Consider the following 20,056-nt stretch of genomic DNA (forward strand, 5'->3'; position numbering starts at 1 on the left):
CTCCCTCTCCCTGGCAACTCATCCCCTGAGCTTCAGAAAATACCATTCTGCTACTTTCAAGCTAGACAAAAGGCACTGTTACTGTAGCCAGGGGCTAGAAAATGAAAGCAACAGCATCAGCGGTGCCTGTAGCTTGCATTAAGTAGAAACCACCGAGCACTCCCCTCTTTTCCCAACTGCCACCTTCATTTTGCTCCTCTCTCGGACTGACAGGCCTCTTTTTTCTCCAGACTCACCACCTCCCTATTACTGACACCATCTGACTTGGTGTCAGCAAGGGAGAGAATATGCTTTTACTTTAGGATAACAATGTTTGGTCCAGTCTTCTGCCCAATGAAGCACTGGCAGGATTTTTGTATTCAGTAGGGCTGACCAATTAATTATTTAGGCATCACTTAAAGCGATCTTTTGAGCTAGTTCCAGCATGGCTTGGCAAGAATGGTTCTGCTAACTTAGACATTACAAAAGCCATCACAATTTGAAGACCATTTAAAAAAGTTCCATGGGTGATTTGCTCAATTGGCAGGGTGGATGAAAGCAGATGCATATTAATGTGATATAACAGAAAGAAAACATGCTCCTAGTATTTTCCCTTAAGAGATTATACTGCTATTGACCTTGGTTCAGGAATGAATTTTGTCCTTCATATTAGATTTCTGTTTGGTCTGGTAAAACAAATTTGATATGCTTGCCTTGGAAATGTTTTGTAGGGCCGGTGAATGCAGTCCCCACAAAGAGTTCCAGACTGACAGCTCTATAGACTGGAATCTTATTTTGGTTCCTCACGCTGACCGCTAAGCTGCCAATATTTCCTCAGACTAAATCTAAAGGGACCACCCAGTTAGGCCAAGGGTTATTTCATTCCCCACTCCCAGTCAATCCTGGACCTCTCTGCTGAGAAAACTCACAAGTTTGTCAGTTGTGATGTGATGTGATGTGGTTACCTGCCTCCTGGGAACTGGATTGAGAGAACCAAATTCATTTCACATAGGTCACTGGCTCCCAGTCCTGGTTCCATTATCAACATCGGGTGAAGGGCAGTGAAATCTGAAGACTGACTAGAGCCCTCACATCAAATGTACAGGTGTTGGGAAACTGATCCCATGTCTTTGCACCCCTTCAGTCAGTCAAGATGGAAGCCTAAGTCCAGGCTGTTCTGTAAACCATCAGCCTGCACTTTCACCCTTCTGGCCGTTACACTCATAGTAGGGCCAGGGCTTTACCAGACTAATGTGTTTTAGCTCATCAAAATCGGTGTTGCAAGAAAAGCAACAATAGAAACAAATGGTCATACTCAGAAATGTCAGACTGTGTCTAGACTGGCAAGTTTTTCCGCAAAATCATCTGCTTTTGCGGAAAAACTTGCCAGCTGTCTACACTGGTGGCTTGAATTTCCGCAAAAGCACTGATGATCTCATGTAAGATTGTCAGTGTTCTTGTGGAAATACTATGCTTCTCCTGTTCAGGCAAAAGTCTTTTTCTGAAAGACTTTTGCGCAAAAGGGCCAGTGTAGACAGCAGAGATTTCTTCTCTGCAAAAAAGCCCCGATCGCGAAAATGGCGATTGGGGCTTTTTTGCAGAAAAGCGCGTCTAGATTGGGCACGGACGCTTTTCCGCAAAAAGTGCTTTTGCGGAAAAGCGTCCTGCCAGTCTAGACGCGCTTTTCCAAATATTTCCGGAAAATCATGCCAGTGTAGACGTAGCCTCAGTGTGATTATTACTGATTTATAGCAGTCCAAGGAAGCTTAGAATCAGACCCAATATGCCAGCATAGTCTGGGTTGCTGATCTATAACACACAATATGGCACCACCCTGGAGAGCAACCAGCACCACCAGATTAAGACACAATGTATAGACACACTAGAAGATGTACCTGGTGTTGCTCGGGTCCTTAACTCAATTTTAGTGTTTTGGAACATAAAATGAAAATGTCCAGGCTTCACTTGAATCACTGTTCTGGGGTGGGGCTGGGGATGAGGGGTTCTGTATGCAGGCTGCCCTGGGAAGAGAGGACAACCCCAGCCCTCTCTCACCACAGCTGCTTGGGGCCAGGTGAGAAACACCTCTCCATTGCCACTGCAGCTCCAGCATGCATAGCTGGGGGAGGGGTGCATGCCCCCGGGTGAGGCAGGTCCAGGTTTGTCTGCCTCTTGTGCTCCCCAGTCATAGCGAGGAATGCAACAAACTGTGCACTTTCCCCTTGCTCCCTGATAAAAGGAAACAGTCACTGATATCCCTATATGAATCTGGAAACGAGCTTCAGCTGCCCTCCCTTGCTCTCCCTAAAGGGCACCTTGGGGGTGGGAAGCTTGGGGGTAGGGAAGCCCTGGGGTGGGGGACCCTCACCCAGTTCCTTTTACCTGCCTGATGCCTCTATCTTTTTTTCCTGTATGGTTTTATGAGAAGCAATCCCATTCCAGGCACATCCCATTTTCCTGGCACAGACAAATCCTGACCTTGCTTTAAGTTATGGTAATAGGAAGCTACATATTGAATTTGTTGCGCCTAACTTACCGTTTAGGTCAGACACACTCTCAGACCAAACTCTCTCAGATATGTAGTATTTGGCCCGTGGAAAGGTTCAGGGGTCATTCAGACTGGAACTGAATCATTTCAGGCTCTGTATCAACACAAGTCAATGAATGACTTCTTCCTCTCTTTTCTGCTTTTTATTCCATAGCAGCTAGGGGCAGAAGACTGTGCATCATTATTCAGCTGCAAATAAAGGCATGATTATTCTTACTTGTTTTGCTCTAACTGAGACTTTAGAACAAAGATTATGTTTAAAGATAATGGCTAACAGTCTTTTTTCTGTTCAGCCAGCTATGCCAACCTATATACTCCGTTTATCAACTGTCCCCACAAACATCTCGAGATACATGACTTGTGTGTGATCCAGGGGTCAACTTAATACATTTCTTACACGTACTATCCTACTGCAACTCCCCTTGGGGGAGAGGGTCAGAGCAGGGGGTGAGGTGCATGAGTCAAGGCTGGAGGAGGGGGGGGGGCTTAGGACTGGTGTATGTGGGGGGGAGGTGCAGGAGTCAGGGAAGTGGAGTATGAAGGGGGCTTAGGCCAAGGAATTGGGGGGCAGCTTGGGGCTGGGAGTGCAGCCACCACACTGCCCACTTGCCAGATCCTTGGGGCTGGCTGGGGTGATGGGGACCACACTGCCCTGCTGCCGGATCCCCAGGGTGGCAGGGACTGCACTGCCCAGCTGCCCAAGCACCAGACCCGCAGCCAGTGTGCACTGTGGCAGTCAAGTATCAGAGGGGTAGCCATGTTAGTCTGAATCTGCAAAAGCGACGAGGAGTCCTGTGGCACCTTATAGACTAACTGAAGTGTAGGAGCATAAGCTTTCGTGGGCAAAGACCCACTTCGTCAGATGCATGCATCTGATGAAGTGGGTCTTTGCCCACGAAAGCTTATGCTCCTACACTTCAGTTAGTCTATAAGGTGCCACAGGACTCCTCGTCACTGTGGCAGTGCAGCCCAGGGTGTCCCAGCTGCATCCAAAGCCTGGTCCGCAGCCAGCCAGTCTCTGACTGGTGTGCTGCATCAGGGCACATGGGCTTACTTTCACCGTAGGTGGGATCTAAAAGTTGCCAGCAAGCTTGACAGGCTTACTTCTGCCTCCCCTCTATGTATGTGTAACATCCAGATCGCAGAATTTAATATGCTACAGCTATTACCTAAGCCCCACCCTGACATAACTACAGGCGTGTTTGAGAAAACTGGCATGTCTGTGGCATTGAGTTCTACCTCCGGGTGATTCTGGCCAACATGCCTGGGGCCTTTCCAAGACCTAGAGGGGTGGTATATCCCATCCAATCCCATCCCACCTCTCTCTTTGGATCCACCACACAATGCCCTCCCCTGTCTGATTTGCCAATTATCCATCTCCAACATTCAAATCCATCCTAAAGACCCATCTGTGATGGTCACAAGAAGGAATCAAACTAACTCAAGTTGAATTGCTGGACTTGCTGCTTTGCCCCCATCTTGTTTGGCAGTTCCTTGGGGAAAACACTGGCTTCAGTCCATGCTTTGTGCGGTGCTGAGCTCACATTTTGCACCTCTAACACATACGGCTACCCCTCTGAGACCATAACTCACGAGAAACAACTCATGCCTCTGAAGGCAGTGGGAGGCAGTAAGAGTATACAGTGGGAGCCCAAACTCATTCCTTAGGTAACTCAACTGAAGTTAGCGAGATACACAGACTAGCACACTGGCAACAACGTGGCCCAGTAGTCAAGTAAGGTGAAACTTACAGCGAGCTACGGAATTTAACTTGTGATAGAAAAAACAGAGGTTTAAATTATTCAGTGTAAAACGATTAAATATGAATGTAAGGCTGAGAGATCTCATATGACCGATTTGCTCTTACAGGAAGCTGCATGGTACTTAAAGAAATAACTAAGATACTGCCATGGTCTAAATGTCTGTTAGTTGAACACCAAAACCCTGAGAAAAGCTTGAGACTCTGAGGAGCTGAAAAAAACCCTTAATTGCTTTGAAGCATTATTTCCTGGTTCTAGATCCAATTTTGTAGTTTGATGAATGAGTGAATCCTTAGGCAATGCTCCAGTGAACCCTTCGACAACCTACCTGCATGGACCCAGAGTACAACAAGGCTCAAAGGGGAAATGGGGGGCCCCTTTGCCCATCACATTGCAGAATCAAGGTCTGTATTTCCTACCTCAATATCCTGCTAGGACACTTTTGTTTTCTCTAACAAGCCATCAACTTTTCCATTTCTCTTGACGTGCTTTATGAACTGAACGCTGCTCTGTTTTACCTTAAACTGCTTGTAGGATAATTTTAGAAACACGTCTTTATTTTATCCTAAAATTGCTCAGAGGGTCTAAGGCCCTAATTTTGTTTCCATTGAACTCAAAAAGAATTTTGCCTTTGCCTTCAATGGAAAGAGGGTCCCGGGAGCTTATCTTGCATGTGTCTCTTTGGGACACTTTGAACATCACTTAAAAGATACTGCGGCTCATTTTGAAAAGAAATCACAATTCACATTCATATCAGAGACAGGCTTGCACTGGAACCATAGATCGAAGACTCCAGGCGCCAAGGATATAAACATTTCTTTAGGGCCTTTTGTACCAAAAAGCCCCAAGTACTTCACAAAACTGCAGACAAACAGCACTAACGAAACACCTCAGGTTGGGGAGCTGGTAGCCAACGAGTGTACAGCCTCCTACAGAGAGGAAGGACATTCTCTGCCTTTACAAAAAATGCCTGAGCAGAGGCTCTCGCTGGGCCAACACAGTCTTGTTTGGCAAAGGGTCAGATTAGGAAGGCTCACACTCTTGTTCATCTGTCTCAGAAGGACAAAGGATATGAACCTGCTGGGATTTAAACTTGCAGTTCCAAGAAATCTAGACCAATAAGGCTAAGAAAAAGGGAAGTGATTTGTTATAAAAATACCTTAGAGAAATAGTTATTTACTACTAGAGCCATTGCACGTGATGATTCAGAACAGTTCATACAATACTGCTTCATTATCTCCATAATTGTCAACCATCTCTGTGGAAAATACCATTGTAAGGACACTGTGCACTAGATCCAGCCTGGTAAATAGCAAGCTACAGTCTTGATAGCTGTAAATAAACATTAAATGTCTTTAAAAGTAATTGGCACTTGACTTTTATATGTCATTAAGCAAGAGCAGGTTTTGAATATGATGGTAATAAAAATATTATGACAGAGGCTTGGAGTTATGAGGATGGAACATGTTTGGAACAAATAAATTAGGGGAAGTGAAAAGGTGTGACCAACTATAGAAATCCTGAGGGGATTCAGGCTCAGATGTTTGGGCATATGAAAAGATTAGAAGACAGCATAGGAAACTGGGAGTTAAACTTAGAAGTGGACAGTATGAGAAGCGTTGGAAGACCCCAAAATATATGAGTGTCATACAAAAAGGATTGGATTAGCTGCAGAGTTTCTGGGGAACTGCTCCAAGACAGACTGGAATGGATAAGGCACTGATCCCACATAGATGGGAATAGGACCCAGGCTGAAAGAAAACTACTTTAATATGTGATGAGATTTGGTCATTCAGATTTTGACACTGAAATTTTCCTTTTACATGTGCATTACTGAAATGCTGAATTCTTTCTTTGTGGGAGGGATGGTGGATATTGACCCCAATTCCTTATGATTTTATTCCTCAATTTGAGAAAGGAACAAGTAGTGAGGACCATGAAAATGCATTTTGGTCATATTTTGGGGCAACCAGGAGAGAACTCGGTCCTTGAATCAGTTAGAGCAGCCTCTGGACTGCTCTCAGTTACATGACTCTGTTTATGATCTTGATGAGCAGACAATAACTGAGGGTATGTCTACACTACCCCGCTAGTTCAAACTAGCGGGGGTAATGTAGTCATCCACAGTTGCAAATGAAGCCTGTTCCACGAGGAGTACAGCTAGTTCGGATTAGAAGCCTAATCCGAACTAGCTACTCCGTGCCGCGTGTAGCCACGCGGCATGGGGTTCGAACTAGCTGGCATTTAAAAATGGCGCCGGCCGGCTTAATGCAAATGAAGCCCGGGAAATTCAAATCCCGGGCTTCATTTGCAACTGCGGATGACTACATTACCCCCGCTAGTTCGAACTAGCGGGGTAGTGTAGACATACCCTTATAGCTCTGGGCATGTCACCAATATACCCTCCATGTGCAGAGTGAGAACTAGGACACTAGATATAATTATTTTCTGCTCATGTTGCAAGGCCTTCCTTGTCACCCTGGTTACTTGTGGAAATTGAAGTTCTTTCCATTGCTTGGAGTACTGAAGGGTGAAGGGATTTAGCAATTTTAGCAGCCTGTAACAGAATGAGCAGTGTATTATTATCTGATGTTTCAAATGGCGATACAAAACCGTCACTTTGAATTGTGGGGAGCGTGTTGTTGGGGCACTTGTTAACAAAATAAACTATTTCATAAATGTCAGTACACTGAATTATATCATCATCTAGCTCTTCTCTCGCACTTTTCATCCATGTAACTCAAAACCCTTTACAAAGGTCAGCATATAGTGCAACTCCTCCACCTTTTCTCCCGCGCCTGTTCTTCCTGAATAGTTTATACCCTTCCATGACAGTGCTCCAGTCTTGTGAGTCATCCCACCAACTCTGTTATTCCAATCAAATCATAGTTCTTTCCTCCCTGTTTGAAGGGAGTTTGAAGAACAGCTAGCCAAAAACTCAAAAAAACATTTTATATTACCTTTTAAGTACATCAGAAGCAAGCCTGCTAAACAACCAGTGGGGCCCCTGGACAATCAAGATACAAAAGGAGCACTTAAAGATGATAAAGTCATTGCGGGAAAACGAAATGAATTCTTTGCTTCAATCTTCACAGCTGAGGATGTTAGGGAGATTCTCAAACCTGACCCATCCTTTGTAGCTGACAAATCTGAGGACTTGTCACTGATTGAGGTGTGATTAGAGGAGGTTTTGGAAATAACTGATAAACTTAACAGGAACAAGTCACCCGGACCAGATGGCATTCACCCAAGAGTTCTGACAGAACTCAAATGTGAAATTGTGGTACTATTAACTATCGTTTGTAACCTATCCTTTAAATCAGCTTCAGTACCCAACGACTGGAAGATAGATAATGTAACACCAATATTTAAAAACGGTTCTAGAGGCGATCCCAGGAATTCCAGACCGGTAAGTTTAACGTCAGTACCAGGAAAATTAGTTGAAACAATAGTAAAGAATAAAATTGTCAGACACATAAAAGATCATAATTTGTTGGGCAAAAGTCAACATGGTTTCTGTAAAGGGAAATCATGTCTTACTAATCTATTAGTTTTTTTTTGAAGGGGCCAACAAACCTGTGGACAAGGGGGATCCAGTAGATATAGTGTACTTAGATTTCCAGGAAGCCTTTGACAAGGTCCCTCGCCAAAGGCTCTTACGTAAATTACATGGCCATGGAATAAGAGGGAAGATCCTTTCATGGACTGAGAACTGGTTAAAAGACAGGAAACAAAGGCAGGAATAAATGGTAAATTTTGAAAATGGAGAGGGGTAACTAGTGGTGTTCCCCAAGGGTCAGCCCTAGGACCAATCCTCTTCAACTTATTCATAAATGATTTCGAGAAAGGAGTAAACAGTGAGGTGGCAAAGTTTGCAGATGATACTAAACTACTGAAGGTAGTTAAGACCAAAGCACACTGTGAAGAACTTCAAAAAGATCTCACAAAACTAAGTGATTGGGCAACAAATTGGCAAATGAAATTTAATGTGGATAAATGTAAAGTAATGCACATTGGAAAAAATAACCCCAACTATACATATAATATGATGGGGGCTAATTTAGCTACAACTAATCAGGAAAGAGATCTTGGAGTTATCATGGATAGTTCTCTGAAGACGTCTATACAGTACGCAGCGGCAGTCAAAAAAGCAAACAGGATGTTAGGAATCATTAAAAAATGGATAAGACGGAGAATATCTTATTGCCCTTCTATAAATCCCTGGGACACCCACATCTTAAATACTGTGTACAGATGTGGTCTCCTCATCTCAAAAAAGATATACTGGCATTAGAAAAGATTCAGAGAAGGCCAACTAAAATCATTAGGGGTTTGGAATGGATCCCATATGAGGAGAGATTGGGACTTTTCAGCATGGAAAAGGGAAAACTCGGGGGAGTTCTGATAGAGGTATATAAAATCATGAGTGGTGTGGAGAAAGTGAATAAGGAAAAACTTGTTCTCATAATATAAGAACTAGGGGCCACCAAATGAAACTAATGGGCAGCAGGTTTAAAACAAATAAAATAAAGTTCTTCTTCACACAGCGCATAGTCAATCTGTGGAACTCCTTGCCTGAGGAGGTTGTGAAGGCTAGGACTATAAATGGTTTAAAAGAGAACTAGATAAATTAATGGAGGTTAAGTCCATTAATGGCTATTAGCCAGGATGGGTAAAGAATGGTGTCCCTACCTTCTGTTTGTTAGAGGGTGGAGATGGATGGCAGGAGAGAGATCACTTGATCATTACCTGTTCAGTTCACTCCCTCTGGGACACCTGGTATTGGCCACAGTCGGTAGACAGAGTACTGGGCTGCATGGACCTTTGGTCTGACTCAGTATGGCCGTTCTTATGTTCTGTTTGTGAGCAGCAGGTCAAGCTGCACGTGGGTCCTTCAGCACTTGCACTAGGAAACTGTCCCCATAGCTGTTCCCCAGGCTTCTTGTGTTCGTGTACAGACAACTTAGATAACTAACTGATTGCCTGACCTTCTCCATATGAGTCAGGAGTCCTCTGTTGGCACCTTCTTCCTTGTGCTTCTTCCTGTTAAACACTTTCTTCCCCTGTTTAAATGTCTATAAATGACCACATTCAGAGGTTTCAAGTTTGCATGATGGCAGAAGGAGAAATGAGGGGGCACACAGAAAGAATGACATTGCAAGCCTGCTCACATGCTGTGACCCTGCCAGCTCCTCAGGTACACCTACTTACGGCAGCATGTAGCGTACAGGCATTGCATGCTGAGGTAACACGGCTCTAAATAGAGTAGACAGTGGGATACTGTTCTAAGTAAGTAGAGTGCTCTACACACCTGAACTCTATGGCACATACTTGACACAATTGCACCATGCCTCCCATATCCACATTGCTATTTTTAGCTGGGAAGCATGCCCTGCTGCCACGGCCCTTTAGTGCACTGTATCATGGGCTACTGATTCACACTTACAAACCATAAGAGGACCCCTATGGCTTATTCCCATCATTGCACAATTACCCGACTGGGTGTTCTGTGTAGGAAAGAATCAAGCTCTCTGTGTAACTGCCCAGGATTATTTTCATGGTTTTGCCCTCTGTCCCATTAGTATTTTAGTACATAAAGTGATTCTACTGCAACAAAACCCCACTGAAGTCTCTTTTTACAACAGAACAGGGAGCCTAGGCACATTGGGGTCTGTATGAACACAGAGTAAAAGAGCATTCAAAACGCTTTCTCTCTCTCTCCAGAATAAAGCATTTAGCTATACGTTTTTAAGTCAATCAGTTAGGCACATGTGTGTTTCAAGTCAAATGAAGAATTCCTCCTCCTCCTCTTCATTTCCATTTCCATAGCTTGCTCTTGATATTCGCAAGTGAAAGTCTGAAGCGGTCTGTCCTGCTCCTTTATTTCTTTGAACCGCAAATGACAACAGATGGGTTCTGTTCTCAGAAAGCAAGTTGATTCTAGAGCCAGCAGCATCTAATAAATACTTTGGTGCTGGTGGTTGAGGAAGGCTGTCCTGCAAGTCCTTTGCAAACTGGGAAAGGGGTGATGGACTGCATTCAGAATGAACTACTGCAAATCCTGTGTCAACATTGGTCTCTTCTTCTTGCCTTTGAAATCGTCTTCCTTGACTAGCAATGTGCAGTTTGTTGCCTGTATTTGTACTGAAAGAGGTGGTATCAGACTGTGAAGTAGCTGCTGGCCTGCTGGCCTGGGATGAAGAGCAGGAGTTACTCTGTGGGGTGCCACTAGCGCTCCCAGAAATAATTCCATGTTCTGATTTGATTTTACAGTTCATTCTCATCTTCCGGCTCTTCTGTTTATGGTTTATCCACTTTGTGGGGAAAGATGCTAGAGTGGAACTCTGCAGGCTCTGTTCTTCACTTGCATTGTTGTGCCGACGGGAAAGCACACCATTTTTTTCACTATGTTTTGAGTTGCCTTGAACCTGTTAAAGAGAGGTTTACAAGAGCACCATTAAATCATTGGGTAAGCAGCAATGAGGGGACTACTGTGTCCTCCATCTGCAGCTATCATGCTGAAATCATCTACAATGTATAATGGTAATGGGTTCCATTATTATCTTCGGCAGCTACACAGCTGAGAGGTGGAGACCCATGTTAAAGAATGTATGAATTAAATGATCTATTAATTTCAATATAACATTACATTTATTTATCATGTTCCTTTGCTACTAATCACAGTTCACAAACTTCACTGTTTTGATAAAGAAAAACAACAACAAAGATTCAGTGACACCCTTAGAGTAATAAATTTAAATCATATTGTAAGTCACACACATTTGTTGTTGATTCACACATGTAAATTCAATCTGTTGCAGTTTCAGATTAAACCTTATCACAGCAATCAGACTGAGGATTTGAAGTGCAGGCCAATGGGAAATTGAGCTACGACACTGACAAACAGGCCTGATTTTTCCTCATACCTGCTCTAGTTATTAAAAAACCTTGTTTGGAACAGCTATAAATAACTAGGAGAAGGTGATAAGCGGTGAAAAATCAGGCCCAATGTATTTATACTACCTCTCTCATGGATGAGCAGTAATGCGATGATTAAATCAGTTTGCTGGTTTAGTTCTAGGAGAGTCCAAGAATCCAATATCATTTGTATTAAAACACTTTTCATGTGTGATTCAAGATTAAAATCTTTTGGAAAGAGTAACACTTCAGAATACAAGGTGCTCTGTAAGTTCTTGAAGTGTGTTGGGGACAAGTTCTTGTTTCCAAAGGTGGAAGCAGTAACTATGGTGACAGCGACTTTAGACTTGATTCTGACTAACATGGAGGAAGGGACTGGTTGTGGAGCCGAGGACAACTTGGATGAAAGTGAACATGAAATGACAGATTCCATGAGTCTAAGGAAAGAAAAGAATGAGAGCAGCAAAATAAGGACAATGGACTTTAAAAAACCCTCAGACATCTACAGACTTAGGGTATGTCTACACTACCACCCTTGTTCGAACTAGGGTGGCTAATGTAGGCATTCAAAGTTGCAAATGAAGCCCGGGATTTAAATATTCTGGGCTTCATTTGCATCTTGCCGGGCGCCGCCATTTTTAAATCCCCGTTAGTGCGGACTCCGTGCCCGCGACTACACATGGCACGGAGTAGGTAGTTTGAATTAGGCTCTCTAATTCGAACTACCGGTACACATTGTTCCACGAGGCGTAACAGTAGTTCGAATTAGAGAGCCTAATTCAAACTACCTACTCCATGCCGCGTGTAGCCGCGGGCACGGAGTCCGCACTAACGGGGATTTAAAAATGGCGGCGCCCAGCAAGCTGCAAATGAAGCCCGGGATATTTAAATCCCGGGCTTCATTTGCAACTTCGAATGCCTACATTAGCCACCCTAGTTCGAATTAGGGTGGCAGTGTAGACATACCCTTAGAGAATGGATAGATAGGGTCCCATGAGAATAAAAGAAGGGAAAAAATTGTTCAGGAGAACTGGCAGTTTCTCAAAGAGACAGTGTTGAAAGCCCAACAGCAAATGATCCTGACACAAAGACAACATAGGAAGAAGAGTAAGAGGCCAATTTGACTCCTCTAGGAGCTCATTAACCACCTGGAATCCCATAAAAAGTGAAAACACTGAGACTTTGCTAAGGATGAGTTCAAAAGACTAAAACAAGTATATAGGGACAAAATTAGAAAGCTAAGGCACAAAAGCAGTTATCTCCAAGGGACATAAAAGGAAATAAGGGGCTCTATAAATACATTAAAAATAAGAGAAAGAAGAAAGCAAAGGCTAGGTCAATTACATAGTGAGGGGAGAGAGCTACTCATGAAGACAGAGGTGTCTGATGCCTATTTTGCTTCACTCTTTCCTAAAAAAGGAACTTGCAACCAGATGTTTAACACAATTAATATTAACTAGGGGAAAGGAACACAAGCTAGAGCATGGGAAGAACAAACTAAAGAATATTTAGATGTATTCAAGTCGACAAGCCCTGGTTAAATTCACTAGATGCTACTTAAAGAATTAGTGGAAGCAATCTAGGAATCGATAGGGATTACCTCTAAGAGCTCATGGATGATGGGGGAGGTCCCAAAAGACTGGAGAAGGGCAAGCATAGAACCAATTTTTAAAAGAGGGAACAAAAATAACCTAGGGGATTACAAACCAGTCAGCCTGCCTTCAACATATGGAAAGATGCTGAAACAAATTTTTAAACAACCATTTTGAAGCACTAAAATAATAGTGATAAATAATAGTGTGATTTTTTTCAACAGTTGTGCACCCACTTGATAGTAATTTAATCTAGACCTCATTTCCTTAATTTGCTCATGAGAATATAATGTGTGATTGTGTCAAAGCCTTATTAAAATCAAGATGTATTACACCAACAGCTTTTCCCTGATCCAATAGTCCAGTAAGCCTTTTGAAGAAGGAAATTAAGTTGGCTTGGCATGATTTCTTCTTGAAAAATCCATATCAAGTTATTAGTAGCTTGCAATGATATAAAAACAACTGTGTGACAACAAATCCAGACTAACATTTCTGTGAAGATCTCCACAAGCTTCCAAGACAACAACTTAAATCCTGAATTCCTTTCTAACTAGTGGCCAAAGCTGTTAAAACCTTGGGACCATAACCAAAAGACAAATAGCAGAGGTTGTGGAAAAATAGCAAGGTTAAGAATCAAGATCTTATTGCAGATTCTACAGATCAGCTACCTGGCTTTGCCAGGCCATGTAAGGAAAAGATGACAGTGAAATGTCTCAGAACCTCACACAGGAATGGCCATTTCCTCCTACAGCACAATATGCAAATGTGGAGATGATGTCCAAACCCAGGACTGTAAAACAGTACAGGCAGTCCCCGGGTTACGTACAAGATAGGGACTGTAGGTTTGTTCTTAAGTTGAATCTGTATGTAAGTCGGAACTGGCGTCCAGATTCAGCCGCTGTTGAAACTGACCGCCAGTTCTGACTTACATACAGAATCAACTTAAGAACCCCAAGCGTCCCCAAGTCAGCTGCTGCTGAAACTGATCAGCAGCTGATTCCAGGAAGCCCAGGGCAGAGCAACTCTGCCTCGGGCTTCCTGTAGTCAGCGCTGGTCAGTTTCAGCAGCGGCTGACTTGGGGACGCCTGGGGCAGAGCAGCTGGGGTGCTGCTGGGTTGCTCCAGTAGCTCCGCTCCTCGGCACTACTGGACCAACCCAGCAGCACCCCATCTGCTCTGCCCCAAGTGTCCTGATTCAGCCGCTGCTGAAACTGACCAGCAGCGGCTGAATCAGGACCAGGGCAGCTGGGGTGCTGCTGGGTGGACCAGTAGCGCCCAGAGCGGCGCTGCGGGACCAACCGGCAGCACCCCAGCTGCTCAGCCACAGGCATCCGGAGAAAAGCCTAGTCTGCTGCGGGGGCGAGGGGGGGGGGGGCGTACTAGCTGCGCCCCCCCCCACCCCAGCAGACCAGGAAGACACGGGCGGCAGACCGAGACGCACCGTGGTCCCGCCGCCTGGGTCCTCCACGGCTTTGCTCCCAGTCTCCCTGGTCTGCTGGAGACCAGCAGACCAGGGAGATGGGGAGCAAAGCCTCTGAGGACGCCGGCAGCGGGACAGCCGCAGGGCGTCTGGGCTGTCCCACTGCCGGCTTCCCCCGTGGCTTTGCAAAGCCTCGGGGAAGCCGGCAGCGGAGCAGCCCAGGCACGCCTGGGTTGCCCCGCTGCCTGAGCCCCCCCGCCGCTTTGCAAAGCCTCGGGGAAGCCAGCAGCGGAGCAGCCCAGGCGCACCTGGGGTACCCCGCTGCCTGAGCCCCCCCTAGACTTTGCAAAGCCTCGGGGAAGCCAGCAGCGGAGCAGCCTAGGCGCGCCTGGGGTGCCTCGCTGCCCGAGCCCCCCCCCCCCCCACCGCAGCTTTGCAAAGCCGCGGGGAAGCCCCAGAGTACACGGGCGGCAGGACCGCGAGGTCCCGCAGTCTGTGTACTCTGGGGCAGCCCCGTTCATAACTGCGGATCCAACAGAAGTCGGATCTGCGTAAGTCAGGGACTGCCTGTAAATATCTCTATGTAAACCCATGGCGCACCCACAGTTCTCATCACCCATCTCAAAAAGCAGAACTGAACTGAACAAGGTTCAGAGAGAAGGGCTACAGAGATTATGAAGGGCATGGACTGGCTTCCCTAAGAGGAGAGACCAGAAAGATTAGGGCTGATCAGCTTTAAACAAAGAGACAAGTAAGGGGGATTAAAAATAAGAGAAAGCCTCAGAAGCGCGGGACCCCACCGCTGCTGCGGCTTTGCTCCCGGTGCCTCTGGTCTGCTGGGGACCGTCTCCAGCAGACCAGGGACACCGGGAGCAAAGCCGGGGAGGCGGAGGGGCGCTGGGGTATAAGACGAAAACCTATCTTAACTAAAAAATTAGGGGGTCGTCTTATACGCCCAGTAGCCTTATACGCCGGAAAATACGGTAGATAAATTCATGGAAGATAGGTCATTCAATGGTTTCTAGCCAAGATGGCCAGGAGTGCAACCTGATTCTTAGGGCAGCCTTAACCTATGACTGCCAGGAGACAGGGAAAGATGGGAAAGATTTCTCCAACTGCTCTATTCAGTAGACTCCCCCTGAAACTCATTGTTGAAGACAGGATATTGGGCTAGACCAACAATTGGTTTGACCCAATATGGCATTCCCTGTGCTCTTAAGATGAAATTCAATAAATGTAGTAATTTGTATTTGCCTTTATGGAGGAATTCCCCTCCCCCCACATAAATACACAACTACAAAACAGAGAATGACTGACTAGACAGTTACACGACAGCATGGATCACAAAATTGAATACAACCAACAGTTTCACAAGGGTGCAGAAAAGATTACTACTGTTCTGTGGTGCATTATAACAGAAGGGTCATGTGGAAGACATGGAAAAAATTACCCCTTTTTGCATGGTACTAGTGAGGCCTTAGAAACAGACACAGTTCTCTGGCTGAGTGCCACACTTCAGGAAAGACGTGGACAAATTGGAGAGAACTTAGAGTAGAACAGCCAAAAGAGATAAAAAAGGGTTATCAAAACTGAGCTATGTGCAGAAGTTAAAAATACTGGGAACATTTAAGTCTTGAGAAAAGAAGGCTGTGGAGGATCTGATCATCTTAAAATACATAAGAATGTTTTATAAAGAGGATGGTGGTTCAATTGTCCTCTATGTCCACTGAAGATAGGAGAGAAAATAACTGAATTAATCTTTAGCAAGGGAGTTTTAGATTAGATTTTAGGGAAAACTTTCTAATGATAAAAATAGTTAAATCCTGGAATAAGAACCAAGGAACGTTGTGGAATCTGCATCATTGTCTACCTTTGTCTGAAAAAACTTCAGGGATGGTCTAGGTACATTTGGTCCTGCGTTAATATGGAAGGAGGGACCAGATGACCTCTTGAGCTCTCTTACAGCTCTACATTTCTACGATCATATCAGCAAAGTATGAGTATTAGGCATTACCTATAACCCTTAGGGGAAGGGCAGAGAATGGAACAGGAAAGGAACTAAAGACAATTCAAGGAAGAAAACCTTGAATTCTGAAGATGTGCGAGCATGTGAAATATCATGTCTCTTGTCAACTATACATTAGTTATTCCATAATAAGCAACCCAAATAAGCATAATAATGGAATCTAATTTGCATCATGTATTTGCTGGAGGAAAATAAGCCCCAAAGGATGAGAAGGAAAGTGGTGCTAGGCCTGGGGGCCTCAGTGATTTGGGTTCCTGTGGGTGAGGGAAGCTGAAATGGAGGAGAGGGCAGCCCACACCCAGCACAGGAAGCTTGGCTGGCAGCATCCAGAATCCTGCCCCACTTGGCCAATCTTATCCATGCACCGCACCAGGGCACACCGGCTTACTTTTGCCTTTGAGCTTGGCAAATTACTCAGGTGCCATGTGAACTACATTACCATGATCTACAACAGGGGTGGGGAACCTAAGGCCCAGGCACCAGATGCAGTCCCTGGTGTGCCTGAATCCAGCCCCTGGGGCTCAGAGCTCCTCCCCGCCCAGCACTGGAGAAGCCGCACTGGCACCCACTGCTCCTCACCTGACTGATATTTCTACAGGTCAGCAGCAGCCCCTAACTCAAAACAGGTTCCCCCCCCTGCCCTGTTCTAAAAGGTAACGATTGCAGAATTCCCCCAGGACTATGTAGTGTGCTTTGGCACACCGCTGTTAGTGTCAAAATGCACTGCAGAACTGTGCATGGTAGCATGGTCCTCTTAGTGCAAGGCAAGCTAGTGCGCTTTACTCTGGTTTGTGTAACAGCACCACTTGCTGACACCTATTGTTACAGAAATATGTTCACGTATGATTCTCTGAAGATGACAGAGAGTAACAAATGTGTGATACGCCAAGGACATTTTATACACTGAGGCTATTTCTACATAGTGGAGCTATTTCAGGATACATTTGGTATCCAGAAATAGCTATTCTGCATTTTATAATATAATTTATGGAGTAATACTATCTCATAGATCTGGAAGGGACCTTGAGAGATCATTGAGTCCATTCCCCTGCCCTCACAGCAGCACCATGTACCATCCCTGGCAGATTTGCCCCAAGTCCCTAAGTGGCCCCCTCAAGGATTGAACTCACAACACTGGGTTTAGCAGGCCAATGCTTAAACCACTGAGCTATCCCTCCCTCTATTGATTTAAACCACATCTTTAAATGTGCCTGTTATTTTGAAATATATTTAGAAATAATAGGCACGCTATTCCATCATCCCTGTAATCCTCATTCCACAAGGGTTAAGGGATTTGTTGAAATAGCACTTTATTTTAAAATTTGGTGCTTTTTAGAAAGTGCCAAATTTCAAAATGAGCTAGTTCGAGGTAAAGATCCTGTGTAGACGCACCCTAACTGATCAACAGCCTTCCAAGACACATTCTACAGTATTGAGGACAGACTGAAAAGGAGGCAAGTGATCTCTTAACAGAGACGAACTATTAAATAATATTCAATTAGTTTCCAAAAAGTCATTCAACATGGAGATGCCCTAAATAATACCACTTGGCTATTAGCAAGGGATCACATCAACCTTTGTGACTTAGTCAAGGTTTGTTCGTTCTTCTTAACTGGCAAACCAGAGATACTATGGTTCTTTTAGTATGAAAGATGCAATACAGGAAGGTACTGATAGCCCTTGACTGCTATTACCTCCATGGGTATATGGAAAATCCTATCTGCTCAAAGAATGCTCATGGCAAACTGTCATCATATCATTGTGCTGATTGAAGCAACAAAACGAAATAAATCCCAAATTCAGACTGGCTCCTACTTCCCTTAACAGGAGGAGGAGGAGGTCAGACTTAAATCCCAAATCCTAACCCTCTCCTGCTAGGGAATTCAAATGCCTCTCAAAGTGAAGCCCTTGTCTACATCAGGTGAGTAGCCACTGAATTTGAAGAGAAACAGAAAATGAAAAGTAATGAAAAAATAAAAGCAAAAGCTGCATTGAGGATTATTAGAAAGAAATTAGTGAAGAAATCAGCCATGCAGATGGTTTAGCAGGAATTTTACCAAATAATCTGGAGAAGGAATAGAAAGAGAAAAAATGAAGGTGAAATCACTTTGCCAAAAAAAGAGAGAAAAATTAAAATTACAGAGGATTGTTGCAAATTATTGAAGTAAATCAAATTATATTGAACACAGAAGTATAAGAAAATGAATGAAAATACTAGGATATTAAATGTTTAAATGGAAAACCCTGAGTAATTTGTTTTCATTGATATTTTGAATTTTTTAAAAAATCTATTAAGTCTATAAACTGCTTGGAAAACAAACATTCATTGTGGAAAAATTTTGACCCCATAATTGACATTTCTAAAATTTGCTGGTCAATCGATTTAAAAACGTGTAACAAACGCTGGGCCTTCTCTCACAACTCTTACACCTGTCCACCATTTGCAAATGAAGCCATTGTAAGGCTAATATTTAGTAATTATTACTGTATTACAGAGATGCCAAGATCCTACAACCAGGTGAAGGCCCTGCTATGGTGCTATATATCCATGTAGTAAATGACAGTTCCTGTCTCAAATAGCTTGTGGTCTAAAAGCTATTGGGCCTACTTCTTTCCCTCACACGGGTGTAAATCAGGAACTAGTTCATTAAAGTCAAGGGACCTAAACTGGTTTCAAGTGAGTAGAGAATCAGACCCACTGAATTAAATCTTTAGCCCAATAACGACAAGTGTTACATGCTTCCCTCTAGTGCTGGAATGCTCATTTCCAGCTCCCCACAAGGCCCTCAGACACATCAAGCTTTTAATATTTCTGCCTTCAAGTTCCCATCCGTACAATGGGGATGCTAACTGTGATATATATGTATAACAGCCTGCCATAGCCTTAAAGAAACCTTACTGAATTAAGTGTCCTTGGGGTCCATTGTACTAAATGCAAAGTTTTATGTATTATTGTGAGCTGGGATCATACATAACCTCTAGGGAGGAGATGTAACAGATGTAAGGAAAGGCCTGGATGTAACAGAACTATGTTGGGCATATTGTTCAATAAGAATGGACTTTTGGGAAAATATGTTTGAAGGGGATTTCCAGGAAAATATTGAGGGATGGTGAATGCAAATTCCCAACTTTCAGACCAGTAGAGTGCACATAAATAGGCAGACATGTCAGATGTAAAGCAACGCACTGTGGGACAGCACGAGGACGACTGCCAGAGGTGAAGTTCATACAAAATATGGGCATGTCCACTGGAAACATTTTCCAGAATAATGCATCTTGAAACGGATTTAACCTCTTGCAAAAGGACACCAGGTTATTCTAAAAAGAATTGTGTCATGTAAACACAAGTCAGTTTAGACTGAAAAAACAAAAGATATGAAAAAATCCTGGAGAGAAGCCCTTGTTCACATTCATTCATTTACTCCACCCTAGGCAGTACAGTTTCATTACTCAGTTTAACTGCAAAACGCTAGTGAAAAGTGACCAATCCCATACACCTAAAGTTTCAAAGGAGTAGCCATGTTAGTTTGTTCCAGCAAAAACAATGAGGAGTCCTGTGCACCTTAAAGACTCACATTTATTTGGGCAGAAGTTTTTGTGGGCTGGAACCCACTTTGTCAGATACATCCAAACATATACTTCCTCACATGGCCCCCAACAGCACAACTAGACATCAGCTTCTGAAAGCATTTCCATTCTAAACCCTTATCGTAAAGAAATAATTCAGGCACTCACGGTAATTTGATCGGAGGCTGAAACTTCATCTACTTTGCAGGCTGCTCTGTATTGACATCTCAGGTGATAATTTAACAAA

At 44.0% G+C, this 20,056-nt stretch overlaps 1 protein-coding gene across 7 annotated transcripts in view; it reads right to left on the reverse strand.

The window, feature by feature from the left end:
- Positions 1-10,006: 10,006 nt before the first annotated feature.
- Positions 10,007-20,056, reverse strand: part of FAM124B (family with sequence similarity 124 member B) — a 33,712-nt gene continuing 23,662 nt past the window's right edge. For all 7 annotated transcript variants that reach the window (XM_006131396.4, XM_014577687.3, XM_006131395.4 and 4 more), the window contains one exon: positions 10,007-10,715. In XM_006131396.4, coding sequence (XP_006131458.2) covers positions 10,071-10,715 — 645 coding nt within the window. In that variant the 3' untranslated portion in view covers positions 10,007-10,070. The remainder of the gene's footprint in view (positions 10,716-20,056) is intronic.

The sequence above is a fragment of the Pelodiscus sinensis genome, chromosome 10 (assembly GCF_049634645.1).
Source record: "Pelodiscus sinensis isolate JC-2024 chromosome 10, ASM4963464v1, whole genome shotgun sequence".
In the NCBI taxonomy this organism is placed as follows: Eukaryota; Metazoa; Chordata; order Testudines; family Trionychidae; genus Pelodiscus; species Pelodiscus sinensis.